The sequence below is a fragment of the Scleropages formosus genome, chromosome 14 (assembly GCF_900964775.1).
Source record: "Scleropages formosus chromosome 14, fSclFor1.1, whole genome shotgun sequence".
Classification (NCBI taxonomy): domain Eukaryota; kingdom Metazoa; phylum Chordata; class Actinopteri; order Osteoglossiformes; family Osteoglossidae; genus Scleropages; species Scleropages formosus.
Window position 1 is genome coordinate 5,960,423 of NC_041819.1, and position 24,223 is coordinate 5,984,645.

The 24,223-nt window shown below is 41.5% G+C and overlaps 2 protein-coding genes across 2 annotated transcripts; one reads left to right on the top strand and one right to left on the bottom strand.

Moving 5' to 3' along the window:
- Positions 1-327: 327 nt before the first annotated feature.
- On the bottom strand, positions 328-12,487 carry fancb (FA complementation group B). The gene is made up of 9 exons (XM_029258088.1): positions 12,306-12,487; positions 9,675-10,661; positions 9,405-9,560; positions 9,207-9,299; positions 7,678-7,806; positions 7,276-7,469; positions 2,587-3,008; positions 1,871-2,111; positions 328-759 (listed from the first exon to the last, which is right to left on the bottom strand). The coding sequence occupies exons 2-9, from the start codon at positions 10,605-10,607 to the stop codon at positions 348-350; spliced, it is 2,580 nt and encodes an 859-aa protein (XP_029113921.1). The 5' UTR covers positions 10,608-10,661; positions 12,306-12,487; the 3' UTR covers positions 328-347.
- A 937-nt stretch (positions 12,488-13,424) lies between these two features.
- LOC108920429 (motile sperm domain-containing protein 2-like) lies at positions 13,425-23,577 on the top strand. Its single transcript, XM_018729175.1, has 10 exons — positions 13,425-13,501; positions 13,620-13,677; positions 14,061-14,216; positions 16,439-16,525; positions 17,077-17,231; positions 18,039-18,099; positions 18,438-18,476; positions 18,590-18,714; positions 18,964-19,089; positions 20,800-23,577. The coding sequence occupies exons 1-10, from the start codon at positions 13,475-13,477 to the stop codon at positions 20,803-20,805; spliced, it is 840 nt and encodes a 279-aa protein (XP_018584691.1). The 5' UTR covers positions 13,425-13,474; the 3' UTR covers positions 20,806-23,577.
- The last annotated feature ends 646 nt before the right edge of the window (positions 23,578-24,223 follow it).

Genomic DNA, 24,223 nt, shown 5'->3' on the forward strand with positions numbered 1-24,223 from the left:
CTACATCTGTGCACCACAGGAAAACATCTTCAGAGAAAATTTCCGAAAGCATCTTAATGAAACATACATTGACAGTATGTCTGATCAGAACCTTTGAAAATATTCATGTGATCTTAATTTGGCTAAGAAACATGGAAAGAAATAATCTCCTATAAGTCTGTGTGTTTTCCTGATGCAATAAGGCAAAGACTACAGAAGGAAAAATAAAGTAAGAGTCCTTTTTTAATATGAAGATTTTTTAATCAAATAACTATTAATAACTAAAATAACTACAGAGAATTTTTATCACTATATCATAAATATTAAGAATACAGTTATTTGCAGGAATATGCATCTATCCAACCAAGTCATGGCAGGAAGGAAAGAGGAGACAGGGTGTCCAGAAGTGAGTGGACAGCTACGTCCCCCTCCAGCTGGACCTGAGCCATTGCAGAGGTAAGCCTGCGATACTGGTCCACCCCCACCAGGGGGCTCCTCAGTCTCCTGCTCCGCTCCTTTTCCATCTCCATCTTGGCCCTGGCCTTCTGCAGCTCATCGAATGACTCTACGGGCTCCGGGGCCGATCGGCATGCTTCCTCTTGGGCATCGCTGAGCAGTGCTGACACACCCTCCCTGAGTGCTGCCACCTCAGCCCCCAGGGCGGAGGCCGCTACCCTCACTAGGTCCTCTTTCCCACTTGTGCGGAAGGGTTGCACCTCACAGTAGGAAGGCAAATAGCGACACAGTGAGTCCAAGAACTGGAGCAGGTCATTCTGGCTCCTGGGGACACAAACAGCAAATGCTGTCATAAACATACACACCCAGGGTGTTTGAAGAACCCATTATTTGCCCCTTATATATTGAAAAGAAGCCAATCATACATTTACATGAAAGCAAAATAAAGGCTTTGGATTTAAGGTAGGGAATAGAACATTTTCAGAGCAGTACTTACCAAAAATAATAATAATAATAATCATACTTTATTAAACCCTGTGGGGAAACTCACTCAGGCTACCACTGGGACGGAGTCACATGCACATCTTTAGACCACAGGAGGAAACCAGAGCACCCGAAAGAAACCCACATGAACACGAGAAGAACATGCAAAATCCTCAGAGACTGAGCAGGAATTGAACTCGCCTTCTCTCACTTAGTACAGGTTATGTGAGAGAGCAGCTCTCACAGTTGTGCCGTATACAAGCCATGGTTAATGTTTGCAATGAGGCAGTGAAAGCTAAATGTGATTATTCTGTAACGGTACAAGTGCATGCACACCATCGGTACTCATAAAAAAGACAGCAATATGGACAAAAATTTGCAAGCAGTCCGAAGGGCACAAATTGAGCAAATAATAATACGATGCAGACATTCACATTGTCGTTCATTATATGGAAATTGAGAAACTGAACACGCCTTTTTCCACATATACCGGGATACACGTTCAGATGTGGGCTTGAATCCACCTGAGTCGCTGTGGAGTTTGTATCCCCTCTTTGTGTTTACGTAGGTTTCTTCTGGACGCTCTTGTTTCCTCCCACGATACAAAGACATGTGTCAGGGGAACTGGTAGCTCTTATTTGCCTTTAATATGTAAGTGTTTGAGACTGCCTTGCAATGAACTGGCATCCCACCCAAGTTGTACCCTGTCTTGTGTGCTGTATTTCTGGGATAGATCCTTACCAAAGCAACCTTTCATGGATGGATGGATGAAACGCCATTTTTCCACCTATCTCTTATTCCGTAAAATACACTGAACTTAAAACTAGCAAGAATAACAAAACGTTGTGCAGCTGTGAACCGATGCCACCAGGCGAAATGAAAATCCCGGTCTGAGTTAGTTCAAAATCATGTTACATATATTGTTATCAACTGCACAGTCTCATCAAATCACCTGCAGTGAACGTGCAGCTCCCCATGAAATGGTGATTTCTCCTGCCAGTGGAACAGCATGCGGCCAGATGGCCCTGTTGGTTTGGTGAGCAGGTAGTCGGGGCTGATCGCCACTTTCTCGCACTGCATGGGTCCCTGCAGCCACTGGGACACATCACACAGGGTGTGCTCAGCAGACCACAGATAGAAGGACCAGGACTCAAACATGGTGAGAAGGCTGAGGAGATCTTCAGAAGACTCTTCTGGAAATACCAGTGAGATATTAGAGAAACTCAACTCTTCAGATGATCACATTAAAGAGCATCAGCATTTAACTGTACTTGATAAATTCACTGACATATCTATTCTTTCCATTACATATTTACTTTCTTACACAGTCAGCTACCAAATTGTTTTTCTTTTGTTGTTTATCTGGAATATATGAAAGTGCTCCTAGATTGTCTTCAGGTTAGAATGCTCTATAAGAATAAACTGTGTTATATTTCATAAGATTCATTTCAAACATTAATGAAAAGCAACCAAAATTAGCTAATGGACAGACATTCAGTAATAATTACAACCAAGGAAAAAAGCTAAAAATTTTTTCTATGCTTCCCTTTTTGTGACTCAAAGAGCAGTTACAATTTAATTAAAATTAATTTCAAGAAAACAGCTGGGAAAGATCAATAGTTTTACAGAAAGCATCGAAAGTGTTATTTATAATAAATATCACTGAACCTGTGGTGAATGTGCTGCTGTTGAGCATCTGAGGGAGGTATTTTCCCTGGGACAGCACCTTGACGTCCAGCGTCACGTGACCGCACCGGGTCAACACTGGTCCTCCGGGTTTCCAGCAAGAGGCATCCTCTTCTTTATGGACAACATGGAGCAAGACAGCGCACCTGTGTCTTGCAGAGGCCAGCACTGGTCCCAGATCAGTGACAACGGTCACGGTCATTTTCTGAACATCAACACTCTCTGCTCCATCTGCCCGCTCCTGCCTCCTCCGCTTGACCATTGGCTCTTGGTGATGCAAAGGGATGTGTGCCAGAAGAGGGGAGTGACAGGACTTAAAGGTCCTGCTGTAGCTTTGGAGAACATGAGGGAATGGTCCTTGGTCATCTTCTATCAGGAGTGAGGCACTCACACTCTCTGCTGACCTGGAAAACACAGGTTACTCCACATCACACTAGGAAATGAAATCCACTCAGAAACCAGAGAACCCCGACAGGTGCTTTGTGACTCTGACAAACAGTAGCATCTCTCCCAGTTCCCAAGTCTGCTCCCAAGGGACACAATTGCCCCCCCCTCTCTGTGCTCCAATGCTTCAATGAATGTGGCCTCTTCCTTTAACTATTTTGTCTGATGTCGGTCCTCCTGGTGTGGACCTATCCACTGGACCAGGAGAGTGAGGTCCCAGAATGGAGAGAGTGAAAGAGAGGCTGAGAGAGATAGAGAAAATTAAAGAAATACTGAAAACAGGAGAGGGAAGGGGGACATAGAGATAGAGCTTTGCTGGAGTGCCTGTTGCCATGGCAATAGAGTAAGCACACTGCCATGGTGCAATTTCCCCCATGTTTGGGGTGATTGCTTCTGAGAGACAGATGTTTAGGGGTAGCTCAGCAAATGTGGTCCAGATGGGGCAACACTGTGGAAGCTGGATTCTGATGGGTTCACCATTCTGTTAGATACATAACCTGCTAACAAACTGCTCTGTGTGTATTCCACTGCTTATTTTGCCATTATTTAGACACTACCGATCTGATTAATTACCCTTTCATATTTAAAACTACTGCTTCAACATAGGTACTTGTAATGTCTAAATTTTTTCCTGCTTTGAGATTCAGGGGCACAGTTAATTTAATACAAATTTCCTGTAACGCTGCAATAGTACTACCTCGTTGTTATGTAATCACATTCAACATCAACACTTGAAATTAAACGGCTTGCAAATTCCCAAACAAGCAAAGCATGTGGATAGAAAGGATTCAACAGGACAATGCAGTACCAATATTTGTTTACTGTTCAGCTGTAGTTGTTTTTGTCTGATGAAACACAAGCTCTTGGCCAATGTACTGTGGGATTTGTAGGAGTCTGCATCAGTGCAGGTAATATCCTCACATAGGATAGCACTGGATAAACATCTATATCTAGGAGTCATACTTTGTTATTAATCTTAATATGGAGCTGGGGAATAAATCATTCAAACCTACCTACCCATCCATTCTTCCATCCATCTATCACCACTTATCCAGTGCTGAGTTACGGCGGCCCAGAGTCTATCCCAGAAACACAGGGTATGAGGCATGGTACACCATGAGTGGCACATCAGTCCATCGCAGGACAACCACACACTAATTCACACTAGGGGTTGCACGACTTCAGATTTTTTAAAGTCAACAGTTATGCAATGAAGCTGAGTCGACGTCGACGCCATAAATAAAAACACAGAAGAAGAGAATGCTTTACAACAACCGACAGTCTGTATTCTTAAACTAAATGCATATGCTGACAACAGACAGCTAGGTTATATATATATTGTAATGACCCAAAAGAGCACAGAGCCACTCCAGGGATGATTCCCAAAGGACTGGGGTTTATTAAAGTTCTGGACAATAAGATGGACTGCTGTCTAGTCAGCAACGAACGACAAAAACAACTAGGAGAAGTCTCGCAGACCACGCGCACATCTAACTCACTCGTCTTCTCACACTCGACTCCCACACGCTCTCCACACATGCGCACTCCCACACCTCTCACGTCACACGCATTCTCTCAACTATGCCCTAGATAAAGAACAAAATAAAACAACTATAACACACAACTATTTACAATTAAATAACAAATAATACGGCAAGGTATCACAATATACACATACATACATAACAGGTTGCAACTCAGCAGCAACAATAACACTTATATGCACTACAGCTCCGATTTAAGCGCAAAAGAAAAATGACTGATGCGAAATAAATAATGGTATAAAACTTAGGGAGAAAAACAAAACTCACGCACGATCTAGCCTGTAAACCTACTCACTGTCATGGTTCTGCTCAGTCACAGTTTTTACTTTTCGATCCTGTTTGTGTGTAAGAAGATGAGGGCACCAACGTGGGCTGGATGAAGGCTCTCCAGCTGTCCTGTGATGGTATTCCCAGTCAGAGAAAATAATTCTCTTCCTTCGGGTGCTGGTGGCTGGGACAGCCAAGTAGCTTTGCATAGCTTGGCCAAATGGAAAAATCTGTCCTGGTTGCAGGCCCACCACTGCTGTGGGTTATCCACGGTGGGAATATGCGGTGTTAATAAATAATTACAGACTTCTTCGGCTGCGGTGGAGTAGTGTCCCGCTTTCCTCCCACTGTGATAGCGTGGCCCAAAAAGCTGCTCAAAATCTTGCTCAAGCCTGGCTTTTTTCCCCAGTTACTGGCTCACCTTCGTTATCAACTGTGCCCTTGCTTTGGAAACCCTCACCTAGGATGAAAATTAATAACTATAAGTTCACCACAGCTGCGCATATTGTAACATAAAGCAATAGAAGATCACTTAAAATCAATTAAGCTGGCTCATTAGTTCCATTCGGCAAACCCACCTGTTGCTACAAGCAGCTCTCCCTCATCCTGTAGCAGGCTGTTGAAGTGGCTCTGGGCAGCCTCTCTTTTACTCTCCAGGATGAACTGAAGATGTTTGAACTGGGGATCTAGCATACAGGCCACAGTGAGGAGCGATTCCGTCAGATCATCGGACTCCAGTTTGAACCACATTTCCAACTGCCATCGAACCGTGTTCTTGAAGGTACGTACAGATGCCAGGTCAGATGCTTCAACACGCAGAGTGGTGCTGATCATGCTGAAAATCACTGGATAGATGAAAGATAACCTCACGTGCAACTCGCCACACATTATTTCGGTAGCCTTGGCCAAAGGTTGCACCACTGAAATCAGCTGTTCCAGCAGCTTCCACTGTGATGCTCTCAATGCGAGTGATTTCTGGATGCTTGGCTTGGTGACTGTTTCATCCGCGAGCACAGACTGGACTGCGATCCTTTGCTCGAACAGCCACTGGAGCATGACGACTGTGACATTCCACCGGACCAGACAGTATGTTAGACAGTTCGGAGTTAGTTGGCTCTTGTGCCAAGCTGTTCCTGCCGTTTCTTCAGGGCGCAAGTGGTCGCTGCTGAGTGGCGAAAGTGGCTGACAACTCTCCTGCTGCATCGATAGCCTTCACCACATCAGGTAGGACTAAACCAGTCTTTATTGCTAGCTGTAAAGTGTGCCTGGTGCACCTCACATCTTTGGGGAACATTTCACATAGCTCCATGGTTAAGTTCATGTTACTGGCATTATCATGGACTGTGCAAAACACCAGCATGCCCCATTCCTTGATTATCTCAGACAGACGATTGGCAATGTTGCCTGCAGTATGTCTTTCTGGCATCATAGTTGTACACAGCACTCGGGTCTTCAGCTTCCACGTGTCGATGATGTAGTGAGCAGTTACGGTAATGTACAGCTCCATGGTGGAGGACGTCCACAGTTCAGTTGTTAGCGACACACTTTGGCCTTTTATTTCATTCACCATATTTTCACGCAGGCTGTCGTACTGGTGTTTAATAGTATTCCAAAGCGTGTTGTAAGATGTAAGATGAGACATCGCCGTCGAGTTCAAAAACATGCAGTATTTCTATGAAACCTTCTCCATGTACTGCAGCTAAAGGTCTAATATCTTTGACAATTCACCAGCAAATTAGTGATTTCATAAAGTTGCTAATCGACTGCTGTCAGGAGGATTTGGATCGTTCCTCTGCTAGTGTTAGCGGATGCCTTTTCAGATGAGTGTGCATTGCACTTGTACTTTTGTTGTACTTCAAGACGGACTTGCATATGTTGCAAGTGACAGTAGCACAGGCTTCATCTTTAGTGAAGTATTTCCACACACTTCATGAACCGCTGTTGGTTTGCTGCAATGACCCACAAGGCTCCTCACCTGTTGTCGTCTCGGAGGCGTCCATGTTGTTAGTGTCATAATCACGTGATCAGCGAGTAGTCAACATCAAGCTTAAAGCGTCATCGCAAAGCAGTAAAGTCGACAAGTGGACTAATCTGTGCAACCCCTAATTCACACACACACAGAGACACTGCCATACCAGACTTTGGAAGGAAACCACAGAACCCAGAGGAAACATGTGATCTTGGGGAGAACATGCTAAACTCCACACAGATTGAGCCACATTCTAGCCTGCATCTGAATTTATGGTCCCACATACAAAAGACGTCTGCTAAAATCTTGAATACATGGAGCCACTTAACTTTCCCCAGTCTCCATGGTTAAAGAATGACTGAGACACACGTGAAAACAGCAGGGCTGAGAGACAAGTGTGGGACTCAACTCCTCTGCGCTTTGAGATGTAGGAAGATGTTTACTCACGAGGCAGCCTCTGGAGTCAGCACCACGCCCACCACAAACTGGTCCTCAAAGACTCGCTGCCAGATCTTCTCCACAAGAGCAGGCAGGGTCACGGGCGTCAAAAACATTTCCTTGGATGAGCGTTCTTCCCTCTCCTCCTCCTCCTCCTCCTCCTCCTCCTCCTCCTCCTCGTCCCACAGGGAGACCATGCCCTCCTGCATAAAGATCAATGCCTGTCATTTATGTTTCCACAAATGTCACCCTCAGGACCTCAGGACAAATCTAAATAAACCACCATCACATGTTATGCAACAATACAAACAATTTACTTATTAAAATTTAGCAAACACTACTGTTCCCCCATAAAAAAGGTCAGATGTGACACCTGTAGAATTTTTATGAGTGCACAGACAACCTTTCTACCTGGTATGTCCTGGACAAATGATGCTCTCTTCCCGAGACAGCATCGACCAGGGCTTGGACCGACTGATGCAGGACCCTATCTTTCACCTCCAGCTCCCTCTGAAGGTCATGGATCAAGGTCACGCCGCTCTACGGATTAAGATGACACCTCCTGCAATCATACTTTCAAGCCTGCCAAGTACAGATAGGGTGAAGGGAAATAGGGGCAGCATTTAAACTGCAAGGGAAGGCCTGCACATTTGAGTCCCAGAAGACTACCACCTCAAGGAACACATTTCAGCAAGACTGCTCCTCCAAAATTCAGCTGCTAAAAACGCATTACATGATGTGCGAGTTAAATACATTTTTTAGGTGAGGTAGTGCAGCTGTCTGGGACTTTTTGCTGTAAATTGATCTGATGCCGGACACTTTTGCAAAGAGGAAAGGTTTTTAAAGTTGCATATATTCGCACCAGGGAGAAGCTCACTAAGCATTACCATTACTGTTGTAATGGTACCACACACACACACACACATTTTCAGAACCGCTTGTCCCATACAGGGTCGCGGGGAACCGGAGCCTACCCGGCAACACAGGGCGTAAGGCCGGAGGGGGAGGGGACACACCCAGGACGGGACGCCAGTCCGTCGCAAGGTGTAATGGTACCAATAAGCACTAAATAAAGGAGTGACTTTAATCCACAGAACAATTTACATTTACTTTTTTAAACATTTTTGCCCAGATAGGTATCTCCTGAAGTAATTCTGGGAGTCCTGTGGCACCCGCTTCCCAAGCTCTACATTAGGAATGATTTCATGCATTTTGTACACTGACTCCTCAACTTACGAACACAATTGGAACAGGAAGTCTGTTTGTTGCTTGCTTTGTTAGTAATGTTAAAAAGTCACTTTCATCTCCAAGTGACATCAATAAAAGCTCAATAATGCAGACATTCCTAGATAAACAGGTTGTGTTAAGCTCTTGAGCATATCTATAATAAATTTATCTATAAAAACATTTTATTACCTTTGAACTGCTTTAAAACTACTGGAAATAAAAATGTAATCTCAACAAACTCCTATCCAGCCACAATTGCTTACTGATTTATGTTCAGTATGAAAGGTTTTCCATTTTCTAACCACTTTCAGCTTTATTACATCCACTTTGGTCCCCATGGTAACAGCACACCTCTTTAACAATCAGGAACACCAGGCGTAAACTGCAAACCCTGTGGAAGCAAGCTGAATTAAGGTGGTTTCATATTCCTATTCCATCTGAGCATGTGTTACTGACATCTACCAGTTCTGTGTGTAAACAGGTTGCCATTGCTCCGTCAAAGAAATTTTAGAAATAGAAATGCGAAGAACCACTATTTTCCTTGAAAAAGGCATTTGTATCGTTGAAAATCCATAACTAAACCACTCGTAACCTGAGGAGTAAGTGTGTGTGTCTATATATATATACACATATATTACACTTTCATTTGATATCTTACTAAATACTACTCTGAGTAATAAAAGCAAAGTACATTACAGGTATTCTGTTTGTACCTGTAGTCTGGATTCTAATGCTTGGACAGTGAGCAAAAAGTTCTCTTGAGCAGTCTCAGCTGCATTCAGGGTCTCGCTCTCCTCCAGTCTGGACTAAAAAAAAGGACACAATTCACAAGTTTTCACATTTCAATAAAAAAGGTAATCACATGCTCCCATCTGCGAATAAAATTAAACGATAAAGCAAAAGCAGCTCACTGTGTAGGTAGTATCCCCTAGGTCAGTGATGGTGAAGTTTGTCAGTTTGCACTGCGGTGGCCTGGGTTCCTCGGAGAGCAAAAGCAGCTGGTCGGTTCCACAGCCCACAAAGTCATCCACAAAGACTGAACTCACATCCTCCCAGCAGCGGGCCACCTGAAAACCAAACCTTTTTAATCCAGTGTACACTTTCTTCGAAGCTCATTTAGCATTTAACCAGTGCACACCCTCACATGCAAACCACAGTGAGTTTAACTGTGTCAATAATACCTGAAAAGAGTTTCTCCAAACGCTGCAGAACCGTCCTTGTTTGAAGGAGACAATAAAAAGACAGCCATCCCTGCCTGTGTCCGCCATTTGTATGCTCTCGGGTTCCTCAAAGGGGAGCTGGCACACATCTTTGGGGATTCCACTTTCAAACCACACCAGCTGCTTTTTACTGGTTGCCGCCACCACCGTCGACTTGAAACCACTGTTGACTGCTTTGGCTGAGATGAAAAAGATGCACTTGGCTACAGAGCTGTATGCATGAGGTAATATCCACTCTCCATCAAATAGTTTTTCATCCTCTAGAAGGTATCCAAGGCTTTGGTGTGGCCACATGACCTCCAAGTGGCCACTGAGTGCTTCTTTTGTGGATTTCTGAGAACCCAATATGATTATCTTCCTACAGTCAGCAGGTAGCTCCCCAATAAAAATTATGGATGACAGTTCAATGGGGAGTTTTCTAACCTCACAAACTTCCAAAGAGGTATAGAAAATGGTTCCTTCATGGCTCCACAACACTGTAGGGCCCTGCAAAAATGTGACATTGTCTGTAATTTTATAAGGCAACTTGAACTCCAGATGAGGTTCTAAAGAATCAGAGCTGCACAAAATAAAAAACACATATTTAAATCCAGTAGATTTTCTGTGACGTTTCCTGAGCAAAATGCAAGGCACCATTTGTCCACTTTTCACGTCTAGAGCAGGGGCACAACAAACCAAATTAACATCTGAAGAGCTGCTTTTGGTAATGAGAGCTGCGCCTTCACTTCTGACTGAGAATAGCCTTGAATCTCTTTCAAATGACATCCTTCTGTATGTCAGCTCCGAGCCGCCTCGAGTCTGATTCTCCCTGGGTGAGCCGTATGTCAGCTGGAAGGAGAGGATGTCACCATTGAAGGCGGCCAGCCTCACTGATCGGTCCTCTCGGGAAACCATGGCGCTTGTTAGAGGGGTGATGCTGTCAGAAACACAGGGTCTGCCATCTGCACCCTTGAAATGCAAAGTCAGAAGACACACATTAGTCCTTCCAGAGTTGACCATATTTTAATATAAAATTAACCTGAACATTAAAATAATATCAAAGACATTAATTTCAAATAAAATAATCCCTGAGTTCCACAGAAAGAAAAATCCGGAACTAAATAGCGCACATGCATTTTTGAGACACTCTGTATATATTATTATTTAGTTCCGGATTTTTCTTTCTTTAAAACATGTGGCGTGAGTAGTTTACTTATTATATCGTAGATCTAACATAGGTATTTATGGTAAAGGAAAAAAACTGATGTCGGTGCGAAAAGCACACTCCATCTGGCACAACTAACCACATGCATCTGCTTGCTCAGAGTGCAAAACGTTTCAAATATTTACATTTATTCACTTAGCAGATGCTGTTCTCCAACGAAAACTACAATGAACACTATGTAGTGTTACTGGCCCACACACCTTATTCACCAAAGTGATTTACATTCCTAGATACACTACTTACAATGGGTCACTTATCCATACATCAGCGGAACACACACACACTCTCTCTGTCACTCACACACTATGGGGGAACCTGAACAGTATGTCTTTGGACTGTGGGGGGAAACCAGAGCACCCGGAGGAAACCCACGCAGACACGGGGAGAACATGCAAACTCCAGACGGACTGAGTGGGGATCGAACCCATGTTCTCTCACAGCACCGACAACGGCGCTACTCGTACTCGTAATTATGTAGCCTTCAATCAATTTGGCCAGGATACAAATCTTGCTTTCTCACTCAATGAGCTACAGCAACTATAAGAAAGGTCACAGTGTCAAAGGATTAAAAAGCAGGACTGCAGGTCACTTGTGCACAGTCTCTATTATGTCTGGCCTATATGAGCACAACTCCAGTAAGTGTACCCCACTTGGCCTCAGCAAAAAGTAGTGAAAAATGGCAATTAAACATAAAAAAACAATAATTTAAAATATTAGCAGCTACATTTATTCCTTTAGCATACTTATCTCCAAAGCGGCATACATAGAAAATACAGTATGCACATTATTAGGAGAAAGAGAGACATAGTTGCGGACATGTTATTGAGTGGTTAGTTTCTCCAAAGTGATATTTTTGCTCATAGATCACAATTTTCTGACTTAATCATGTCATGAACACCCAGTACAGAGGGATACTTCTGTCAACTGTGTACTAGTGGAGTGGACATTTAGGACTAGTTTAACACAAGGAATGACTGGCATAAATATTGTCAAACGTCCGAATTGAGGCACGGTTCTCCACTTTTCTGGCTCCGTGTTCAGCCTTATTATGACGCTGTAGGAGAGATGTATCCACACACAAGGCGGACAGAAATCCCGTTGTGTGCGGGCGAACAACACGGATAGCTGCCATGATTCTCGTCGCAACTTTACGAAACGGTGTGATAATCCACCCGGTCACTGTTTGTTTGTTTTTTTTATTTATAAAATTTATTTTTCCCGAGAAAACCCACAGAAACGCAGGGTCTGGGCTGTTCGCGAACAAGATTAATTTAAGCCAGTAGGTCGACAGAGAGAGAGAGAGAAAGCTCAGCTGGGAAGAATGTTACACACAAACACAAGCGCTCGCGGTGATGCTACAGTCTGAAGAGAGACACTCTCTCACTAACCTGCCAGTATATCCGCAGTAAAGTTTAGATAACGATGTTAGTTTTATTTGTTTCTTCAAGTGTAGCTACTGTCCAGCGAATCGGCAATATAAAGTTGTCTGAATTTGTATAAGTAGTACATTATAAAGTCCAAAACCCCTTCACAGCCACGACGCAAACTTTCCGGGCAAAGTTCTGCCGCCGCGAAACAAAAAATCCCGCGTTTTGGGATGTACCACTACCTACGTGCATAGTATGGGGATTAACTGTGACAAAAAAGGCAAATGTGTTATTTACCAATTGTTATTGTATAATACAGTTCATGTAAATATTACTTTTCCCTTTAAAATACTCTACGTGTTCTACTATTTTGTATTAATCTAGGAAGCTATCAAAGCTATCTACACCGCTGACACATTGTCGCCCCCGCTGTGAAGTAATTAGAGCCAAAATGGCGCTTGTGAAACAAGCCAGTTTCACAAGCAAAAGTGCTTTAGTTTATAATTAAGTTAGAAACTAAATGGAAGCAAACGGAGCCTTCACTGTTCGCCGCAGCAGTGAAGGAGGAGCTGGGGAGAAAACGAGCGTACTGAAAAAAAGAATCAGAATCAGAACGAGCTTTATTGCCAAGTATGTTCACACATACAAGGAATTTGTCTTGACATTTTGACAAAAGGTGACATTTTAAGCGCATTATAAACGTTAGGTCACCCCAGAGCAACGAATTAACGATCTAATGGCGTTGAAATAACGTGTCAGCGTCATAAAAAGTTTTTTTCTTCCATATACGTTGATTCAGCCCGCTAATCAAAGTGCCCTACGACCCGTTCACGTTCACGTTCCTAGCCGAGGTAATCAGAGCCAACATGGCGAATAAAACGTGCCAGTGTTACAACCGGAGACGCTTTGTAAACTTTGGCTCAGCCCATTTATTTCTGACCCAATCTACGGCGCTTCTACGTCATCCTGAGCATAGTAGTTAGAGCCAAAATGGCGTCTTGACATGTGTCAGCGTTATAAACAGAGGCGCTTTGTAAACTGGCTCAGCCCAGTCATTTCTGAACCCGATCTACTGCGATTTCACTTCTCCCTGAGCAAAGTAACTAGAGCCAAAATGGCGCTCTTGATATGTGCAAGTAAGCGGTTTTAAAACTTAGTCTCAGCCTCCTCTTCTCAGAGTGAGCGTGAACATGGCGAGCGCTGGAATATCTGAGCAGGTAGTGACAGTGCATCACTGTTTGTGATCACAAGCGGAAGATACTATATATAAAAAGTTCAAAACTCTGAAAACAGAAAGCTTTTATTATTAATTTGTTTATTTTTCTCGCCCAACAGGACATGGAGAAGAAGATAGAGGAAACAAGACAGAGGTTCCAGAATGAGTATCTAAAAGGTAATTTAGATATTTGTATATAGCTTCTGGCATCCTGCTGAAGAAAGTGCATTTACATTAGACACGTGCACTTGGTTCAGCAGGTAGTGTGTCTCCCCCCCCCCCCCCCCCCCCTAATTGCTATTAACTGGTTTTCAACTGCATGATGAAATAAGAAAATCAGACTTTCACTGAAATGACTAAAAAGTGTTACAGTTCCTGGAAACATAAGTTGATACTTGTAATAATTAAGGATTATTCTTGATGTAAATATTTTCAAAGAAAAGAGAATAATTATTGTGTCTCTGTTGAGGATGACTTGGTAAATAACCTGGGGAATAAATATAACGGAGGGTGTGTAAAGTCCAGGACCTGAAGTGCTGATCGAACCCCTTCCACTGGAGATTCATCCGACAGGTACGACTCCAGGGATGTGGACAGGTTGCTGCGTGACGACCTGCTGGTTGACGGCTACCTCACGTGGCGCTTCTTCGTCGTAGACGATGCCTTGAAAATGATTGACGAAAGCTTTCAGTGGAGGAAAGAGTTCAGAGTAAATGGTAGGCTGCCTTTTTTATCGGAACAAAACATAATTGGTGGGAGGATTGAACTGTGTAATAAAGGCAATGTGGCACGGATGACATTTTGAAAGGACTGTGACCTCTCTGAAGTCCCAAACATATTTATTAAAAAGAAAAAATAAATTTCTTAACATGTATTTGCTGGAGGTTAAATTGTAAAATTCACTTTTTTTTGGTAAAATACATTCACTGCCTGCCTTATACAAAGGATATGTTTTTAACTGTGGCAGTAGCATGGTTTGCTTAAAATTAAATAAACAGATTTTTAGGTTCCATTGCATAGCGATAAAATTGAAAGAAGAAAACATATGCAATATGATTTTATGCTCATTAATAAAGTTTTACATTATATTTACATTTAGTCATTTAGCTGACGCTTTTCTCTAAAGCGACACACATCTCATATAAAATACAGTGTGCACGTTACATTAGTAGAAAGAGAGACATAGATGCAGACGTGTGATTCTTAAGTACAGTTAGTTACTTTCCACCATATGGACCAATGTTCATCCCACACACATCATCTGAACTGCTTGTCCCATACGGGGTTGCGGGGAGTCAGAGCCTAACCGGGCAACACAGGGCATAAGGCTGGAGGGGGAGAGGGAGGGAACACACCCAGGACGGGACGCCAGTCCGTCGCAAGGCACCCCAAGCAGGGCTTGAACCCCCAACCAACCAGAGAGCAGGACTTGGTCCAACCCACTGCACCACCGCACCCCCCCAATGTTCATCCAAAGATTCCAAATCAGGAGTAGCTGCGTAAAGGTTTATCTGGGCAAGATCTCAAAGTTGCACGAACATTTAAACCTTACATGAACTTAAGAGATCGTGGGTGAAGTGAGTCTGGAAGAGGTGAGTTTTCAAACCCTTTTTAAATGTGGACAGAGATTCAGCAGTTCTGAGTGAGAGGGGGAGGTCGTTCCACCGCAACGGAGCCAGAACCGAGATCCTTCGTGATTTACCTTTTTTTTTGCGTGGGACCACCAAGCGGGTAGATGTGGAAGAGAGTTTTGTTTTGCTCTGTTAAAACAGTTCACTATTCAATGTGAGCTGAAAGGGGCTTTCTTTGTTGTTGCATGAAGTTCTTTCAAAGATATTCATGCATAGCTTATGAGGATGGAATCACTTAATATAACTTCATACATGCATGCTGTATTCAGTCTTTCTCCTGTTCCACTTGATCACATATATTATTTCTGCACCTAATTAGGAAATTCCAGTAAACTTTCTCACTCATTTGAAAGCCAAATTTGTTTTTAGCTAAAGGTTTTCACTGTATGACCAAGAAAATGTTCCACATTGGACGTTTTGTTTTCTTGGCTGTTTACATCAGTATTTTGTATCTGATCCTTTGTTGGCATGATTTTGCTTAAGCATCTGTGGCACATTAGATTTGTCAATTTCACTGACACTTTTCACCAAAGCATCTCATGCTGTTAAGTTTGTTACACTTATTTACCCACATATACAGCAGTGTAGTTTTAAATGGAGCAATTTATGGTTAGTAGTTTGGATTATCACAGTAGGAGGTGGAATTTGAACATGCAACCTTGCACTTCAAAGGCAGCAGCTGTAACCTCTATCACCCTTTGCCACTGGCAGTTGTTTTCACAAGGTGTGAATCTGAAATGTTTCAAGGAAGCGTCTTGTTCCGCAAAATACGTTCTACTGCAGGTTGCTTTTACGATTAGTAGTACTGTGAACCCAGTGGCTTACATGAAGTAACTCTCAGCTATGCATTTTTACACAGTTTTTCGAGATATATTTCAGAAGCTGGCAGGCGGTGCTGTGGTAAGCGCCACCACCTCGTATTTAAAGGGGTTCAAATCCCTGCTTCTGTGCTAATATCCTTCAGGAAGGTACTTACCCTGAATTGCCCCGCTAAAAATCATCTGGGTGTCTTAAGTAGATAATCCGTTGTTAGTAGCCTGGTATGTTACATTGCTTTAGAGAAAAGCATTAGCTGAATACATTTTAAAGAAAATTAACCTGAGGAGGAAAACCACACACATCTCATGGGACTCAAACCAACAACGTTCAGGATAGAGGCCCTTATCTACTGTAATACTAACTGCCATGAAGGAATACTCTTCCCACTGCAAGGGCCTGGTGTGCCACATCGCTGAATGGTGTATGCATACACAGATCTTTTGGAAAGCACCTGTCCACCAACACCATGAACTCTTCATGTTTTCCAGACCTTGCTGAAGGCCTCGTGCCCAAGTGGACATTCGAGACGGGTGCTGTCTATATCCATGGTTACGATAAAGAAGGCAACAGGTTATGTAGGTTACTCTGTCATGTTCTTCAGTAAAAGTGAAGTTTCTTTTTCTGTCTATTTAATAACTCAGTAACAACTGATTGCTGTACTCGATAATTACTCTGCTGTGTCACGCATGTATTTCTGGCCTCAAATGGCTTTTCATGCCCATATAAAATCAAGCATTCATCGCTGATTATTAAAGGTGCAGATTTTTGAGTCTGTGGTTTAATATTTATGAAACTGATTTTCTGCTTTATAAGAAAGATATTTTTCCCTTACATTTTTGTAATTAAAGAACATAACTGTTTTGTACGAATTCTTCACTGGCTTCCTGTAGAAATGCACTATCATTCATTTTTATCATCTAATGTGGTCCAGAATACCATAAGTAGTTATTGAAAAAATTTTGAAAAAACACTATTGAATCTTTCAATGGTCATGAATGCTTCTGTTAGTTGTGTTCCATCAGGGGACCATAGTACTGTGTTATTTCTGAAATATTGTTACCTCCAGCACTATTTGGATTCAGTTCATGAATAATTAATAATGCACAAATACTCACTGTGGTTTCAGTCTGGTTCAACGTCAGGAAGCATTTCAAGGATTCCAAGACTGTGCGGGACAAGAAAAGTTACGTGGCCTTCTGGCTTGAGCGCCACGTAGTGCAACACCCGGACATGCCCATCACCGTGGTGTTCGATATGTCAGACACTAGCCTCAGCAACATTGTAAGTCTCCATTTCCTCTGATGGAAAAGCTAACTAACCAACTGTAGGCTAAGTAACTCAAGATTTATACACTTCCATCATGTCTGATGTAGTCCTTTTTCTTACTGTAAACATTATACTCTTTATTTTATGGACCTAATTGAATGGATTTATTGTAAAATCCATAAATCTTTCTTAAATGGGACATTTGAACTACTTAATTCTCATGTTGAGTTTTAGCTCTTTTTTTTTTTTTTTTTTTTTTTCTTCCCCCTCCAGCAGCAGTTTCTTATGGACCAGCTGCTGAATGGCACTAACTGTTCTCAGAGGGAAATTCCTCAGTTTTGCTTATTCATACTGGTATAATCATAATCACACACCACTTAGTGTTCTGCCATGCTCAGTGTTTATAAGCAGTACTGTAAATAATGTTTTTTTAATCTATGTAAGTGCAAATGATTCCCTTTTCCACTGTCTAGTATTAGTAAATCTAAGGAAACAATAATAGTTGCTGTCAAAGTTGCTGCATTTCTGCTCATCCCATTTCTTAGAGGTGGAGGTCACAACTATGCAATCTTTCAGTAACGTCTGTTAGTTTAGGACTACACAAATAAAACAGAAATACACCAGTAGAAAAAAAGTGCCTTGATTCACTTATGCATCTGGATTTTTTATGATTAATACCTTTGATCTTACAGCTTTGGACAATGTATAGATTTGTTTCCACATCCAGTCACGTATAGCTGTCCAGACCATTTAAAATGCTTATTAACTTGTTATTGTTAGAAAGTGATTTGTATAAATATTCTCTTCTTTTCCTTTTTCTAGGATCTGGAGTTTGTGAAATATATAATTAGTTGCTTCAAAGTGTATTATCCAAAGCTATTGTGTAAGTCTTCAGTTTATTTTGCGTATGCATAGATGTATGGTGTACATACTATATGTGTACATGATCATAAAACAGCCTTGCAATGACTAGTTCACTTACGCTTAGTAATAAAGGAAGAACTTGAAGAAATGGGGTGTGAATAGCTGTGGTCTGTCTTTAGTCACAGAAAGTGTAGCCATTGACTCTTCTTATCTTGTTAAAGTCCAGCTAATATTTTGACTTTCTTCTGATTGCTCTATGCATTTGTCTGTTCATGTTAGCTGTAGGACTGACTGAATTTAATTTTTTCCCTTATTCTTCATTTTTATGTTTGTCTCTTTTCATTTCTTTTATTTAAGCCAAGATGCTCATGTACGAGATGCCTTGGATCATGAATGGTGAGCTATCCGATGACAAGTAGCAATACCAAATAGTGTTCCATAAACACTCTATGTTAAGAAAACCAATAGACACAATGCATAAGTAGATGAGGTGTCCCGTTCTACCACAGCGGCCTGGAAAATTGTGAAGACGTGGTTGAGTCCAGAAGCCATCAACAAGCTGAAGTTTCTTTCAAAGAGCGAAATCCAGAGCTACATTGACACTGAGCAGCTACCATCACATATGGGGGGAACTGTATGTGCATGTTTGCTTGAATTTCTCAATCACAGTCATTTCACATGAATTGTTGTAATGCAGAATAGTATCCTTCACTGCTTGTAGTTGTCAGGATGTATTTTCCAGACCCTGAAGGAAACTTAATGCTTTTTCAATCAAATGCCTATTGACTATCGAATGTTTTCTCTTCATATTTTCAGGTCTTCGAAATGAAGTGGATTAACCTGGTTATCATCTTCTTTTGTTACTTTTGGAACATGTTTGTAGGATTCCTTCAAGTACACTTACCCTCCACTCCCCGATGAAGATTCCCACTCCTCCATAGCTAAGAACGGACCGTGTGATAAAGTGGAAGAAAATGGAGTATTGGATGGCGCTGTAATGCCGAAAAAGGTATCGCATTCCCTTTCACAACTACAGTCTGACAAAATTACACCTACCTGAGTTTGGTAAATGAAATTATCGTTGTGTTCCTTTGGCTATGATTGAGTGAAGAAATTGCATCGGAAATAATTTATATTAAAATGTAGACTAACTTTAGGCATTCTTTCTCATACCGGAGAAATCCTGCAATTTGGTTATCATGAATTCACATGGAAATCATTGTACACTACACTTGTTCTCAAGAGTAAACTGGAAGCAGGAATGCAATAGTTTTGCTGTTAGATTTTGTATAACTGTTCCTTTCAGGGCTGTTTCTGAAACATTTTCATTCCAAAGCACTGTAACAACATGTAACTATGCATAGCATATGACAAGGAGAAAGAGTAGAGAAAGAGTACAATATAGTGAAAATCTCTGCTGGGAGTAAACAGTGATAAAGGTAGATACGGACATCGATATCCAATAAAACACATCATGTGCTCTTTGGAGACAAGGTATTTCTCAAATGAAAGAAAAACAGTAGCAGCTTGCAGAAAGGTGAATTACCACAAGTCAAAAATGAAAACCAAAATCAATAAAAAGTTTAAAATCCCATCATGACTTCATAACCAGGAAGATGAAAAAAAGAAGAGGAAAAACATTGCACAAGCGATGTCAGACACTTTACTAGTCATTCACTTTAGTCAGTGGTAAGTCATGTGGTTTAAACATTTGACTGAATTGTTTAGAAAGTGTCTTGCAGAAAATGATGTGAAACCTTTTATTTTGAGCAGAGAAACATGGACAATACCTTTAAACATGTGGACAGATGTCCCATAAAGCCTTCATGTTTGCTCTCACTGATGGCTTGTTTGTTACTTTGCCAGAGGCCACACTTCTGTGGTGTGTCAACATCTGTTATTCTGTAGCCATCATATGATGGTCTCATCTGGTTTGACCCCAGCTGCCGCTCAGACACAGTATCACAGAAATACCCCTGCGGGGTTAGAGCATGTCCACGCACTGCCATCACCTGCTTCGCTATCCTCCGTTTGCAAAACTACAGAAAGGCGGCAAAAGCTGAAGTTTAAAATTCTCTTCGATGAGGCTAAACCATGAAGCTGTCAGCTCTGTTGGTTGAAATTCTTCTGTAGCATTTAATAACATATAATTGGTACAAAACAATTGGTACAAATAGAAAATAAGAGCTTTGTTAAGGACAAAAGTCTTGCTTTTCATAGGGAGGAATCTCAGAGCCGCTACAGGGTACTGGGCTGTGTGTGACAGCTCTGATGGGGTTAGCGCTCCTCCACACTTTTAGGGCCACCATCGCTGAGGCTTCTGAACTGCTTGTTGTAGCTTCTTCAGCTCTCTGCAGTTTTTCCAGCCTTTAAACAGTTGAGTGTATTTCTCAAAATGAGAGCACTGTGTTGTATTTCTGTGCCAAATCTGGTATGGCACGGAGCTTGCAGAGTTTGTGGGTAGCACCAAGTTAGCAGTAGCTGCCGTTGAGATGACACGTGACTCCAAGGAGCAGTTTGCTCCAGCGCTGATCCTCTGAGCTTCGAACGTCATCATCCTCTTCACTAAGCCTTTGATTGTTTTTGAACAGATAGGAAAATACACATTTGCTGTGTCCTGCACTTCTTGTTCAGCTGGAGCTCATAGTTTTGCTCTACTCAGCATTAAGTCTCTTGCTAAGAAAAAGCTCATTATTCCTCTGTCTTTTTTTGGTCTAAGGACTGATAAGGGATCATGCTGCATCTTACCAGAACAAGTGCAGAAACTTGGATATGTCTGCTGCAGGACAGGCAGACGTGCTCTTTTGGGTATTTGTGAGCACCCAGACTACACCAGTTCATCACCCCTGTGTTTGTACTCATACAGTAATAGTGTGTACCTAATTCAAGTTTTCAACATTTAACACATAAATCTCAGTAAATATGTTTTCTTCTATGCATATTGCGCTAAACTGTCTTTAACTATTCAAGCAGTGATCAAATAACACTCCATCTTCTCACACACATTTTACTTTAGTATTGGGTCTGTGCAAGTATTAATGTGGTTACACAATATCCATTCTGACCTCTGTATAGACCCTTGAATATTCATACTGCTGACTGCTGTATCTGACTGAAGCTACGGAGCAAATGGAGCTCATGCAGCACATGGCATAGTGTGATCAAACCCGAATTTAGTGCCTTGTCTCCATTAAAGCTTGAATTATACAGCTTATTGATTACATCTATGGAAAAATCAGGTTATGACTAATTTGATTACATTTAATGTATTGTTGACTCAGTGACTCAGCTTCGTACTGTATGTTGTGTTGAAATATCACATGCAGGGCTCCCACCCTTACTCATGACCCATGATGCATTTCTTTTAATTTATAAATGTTTTTATAGTTTTAAAAAAATTGAAATTGCCGAACATGTTATATAAGGTAATGATGTTCTCGTTGCTTAATGCCACCTCTAAATCTCAGTTGTTATCCTGTGTGAGTCACTGGGTTGAGTCCTCTTTCCTGCAGTTTTCTCTGCCTGTAAAAGGCACATAGGGCACAGGAAGCATTCACAGAGTGGGTGCAAAAGTCATTTATCGGTGTTTCAAAATGTGTCATTTGTTACCGCTTTATATGGTGCTCTGTAGTTTTTCGTTTGTATGGTTTTATATTGTAGTACAACATTACTGTTAGTAATATTGTACTGCAATATAAACATGCAACATGCAATCATTTTAATCTTAATTTCTCACAATCTCGACCGATTTAAACATGCATCCAGAGTTAATTGCCTTAATTGTTTGAGCATGGATTACTGTTCTGACACATTTCGGCACAGTAATCATCCCCAGTAGGATGATTTCACATGCAGATACAACATTCCTCCATCATTTCAGACTTTTTATTTCTATGTAACTTAACAACAAATGTGCAGAAGGCCATACAGGTGTCACCTAGCACCATGTGATTTTTTTTGTTGGAACTAGATTTACCACTCTTGTATTGATCATTATATTCAACACTATTTATGCATGACCCATCTCTTTACCGTTGGCTTGGACATTTTTAAGTAAAGTTAGTGCCTGTAGTCACTCTGTGTGTTTGTCTTATGTAAGATGTGGATGATCATATGCTATATAATACGGCGACCACTCCATAGCTCCACAGGTTACTGAATAAGTTATATTGCTATAGTGATCTCTTACAATATTTCATTAGTGTTTTATGTGGTCATGGCGGCAGAGCAGGTACCGCCAGTGTCCCCAACCTGCTTGGGGGGTTAGGGATTTGCGTATTTCTCCTGGTGTTTTGCACCCCTTGACATGCACTGGCAGACCACTCCTGTTCCTCCTTTAACTTGGAAACCACGAGAGTGGTTGGAAGCAACAATGTTGGAAGTTGAGTCGAATGCGATTCGGTGGCACATCCATTAATCTTTCATTTCAGCTTTTTATTTATGGATCTCAAATAAGATACTTTGAATCCTTTAAACTTTTGAAATACAATGGTTTAATTTGTGATTTTTATTTTCAATATGAAATTCAAGTACAGATGCTCCTTGACTAACGATGTGGTTACATTCCAATAAAGGGTAAGTGGAAAAATCGGAAGTCGAAAAAGAATACAGTACAAAAAATACAAAGGATTACAAAGAATACAGTTTCGTCTCTAGAGTAATTATTTTCCTCTTTTTCTTCCACCCAGAAGCAGGAGACACACATGGACATTTAGTAGACATGATGATATGCAAAAACACTAAATACAAAGTGCTTTCAGCACAGTACTGGTTGTTTACACTCATCTGCATGATCGCTACAGAGATCTACTGCGAGCGTGGTTGAGTGGATGCTGCGGCTTGCTGCCATCGCCCAGCATCGGGAGAGAGTATCGTACCACATATTGCAAGCGTGGGAACAGATTGAAATTCAAAATTCGAAGTACGGATTCTACCGAATGCGTATCGCTGTCGTACCATAGTAACTTTGAAAAATCGTAAGTCAAACCGTCGTAAGTACAGGAGCATCTGTAGTCTTTTTCCAATGTGTTTGATATTTCTGTAATACAGTTCTTGTTTTGCAGCAGAATAATTAAACTCTTGGGTGTTGTTTTATTTAAATGAGAATACATTTGTGCTTTAATTAAGGGAATTTATTGCTGAAAGACTGTAGCGAGCATGTGTCTTACATAAGAAAGGAAGTATTTCCAGTTTAAATTGGATGACTGTGTTATTATAAACTGTAAAATATGACAAATGTAGTCTGATAATATCTTGTATGTGATATTTCCTTTTTTATAAACTTTTGTGGGTTTTTTCCATTTGACAGTTGTCCCCCAGATTTAAGTACATGGAAGAAATATTCAAGTGTATTGGCCATTTATTTCCACTTATGTTTAACTGCACAGTGAAGTACTTCCAGCAATCAGATCATCCCCATTTTTGTGGGCAGAGTCAATGCAATGTCTAAAGCTTTTCACTTAGAATTGTATTTTTTACTTGGCTGTAATATTTAATAAAATGGATGTTTCAGAATCAGAGTGGCTCTCGATCTCTTGATTGCGTCAACCACTGTGTCACCTTTAACCTTCATTAAATGAAGAAGGGTGGAGCATCAGGCTTATCAGAGTAGTCCAGCTCTTCTGCTCTTGACTCAACAGTGCTCGGTTGCAAATCATGTGCGGTTAGCAAAGTCCATTTCTACATCTCTTCTACAGATTTGCAACAGCTATCTAAAGTGAAAATTAATAAGGCAGTTGTGCAATTTACAGGGCAGAGTAGATTCCCGGTGTGGAGATGTTCCCCACCCTGTTTGCTTTCCAGTACGAATAAAATGCCACGTGTGTATGTGTCATTGAGGCCTCCAGAAACACATGACCACCCTATTGTCAGGCCCACTGGGACAAAAAATGAGGATGTGGAAGCTAATAGAAGGAAAGATGTGCTGACGTGTACAGCTTGAAAGGAAATGTGCTGACTTCACTGTGTTTCTCAGTCACGAGACACCCCATGTTTGTCTGAGTTCTGTCTTTGACCCAGTTGGCAGCTGGGTACTTCCCATTTTATATATATTACTGCGGTGGGAAGTACATGGCTGTGGGTAACTGACGGTCAGAAAGTCAAGTTTGTTATTTTTAAGATGCTTTCTTTACGGTGACTAGTGT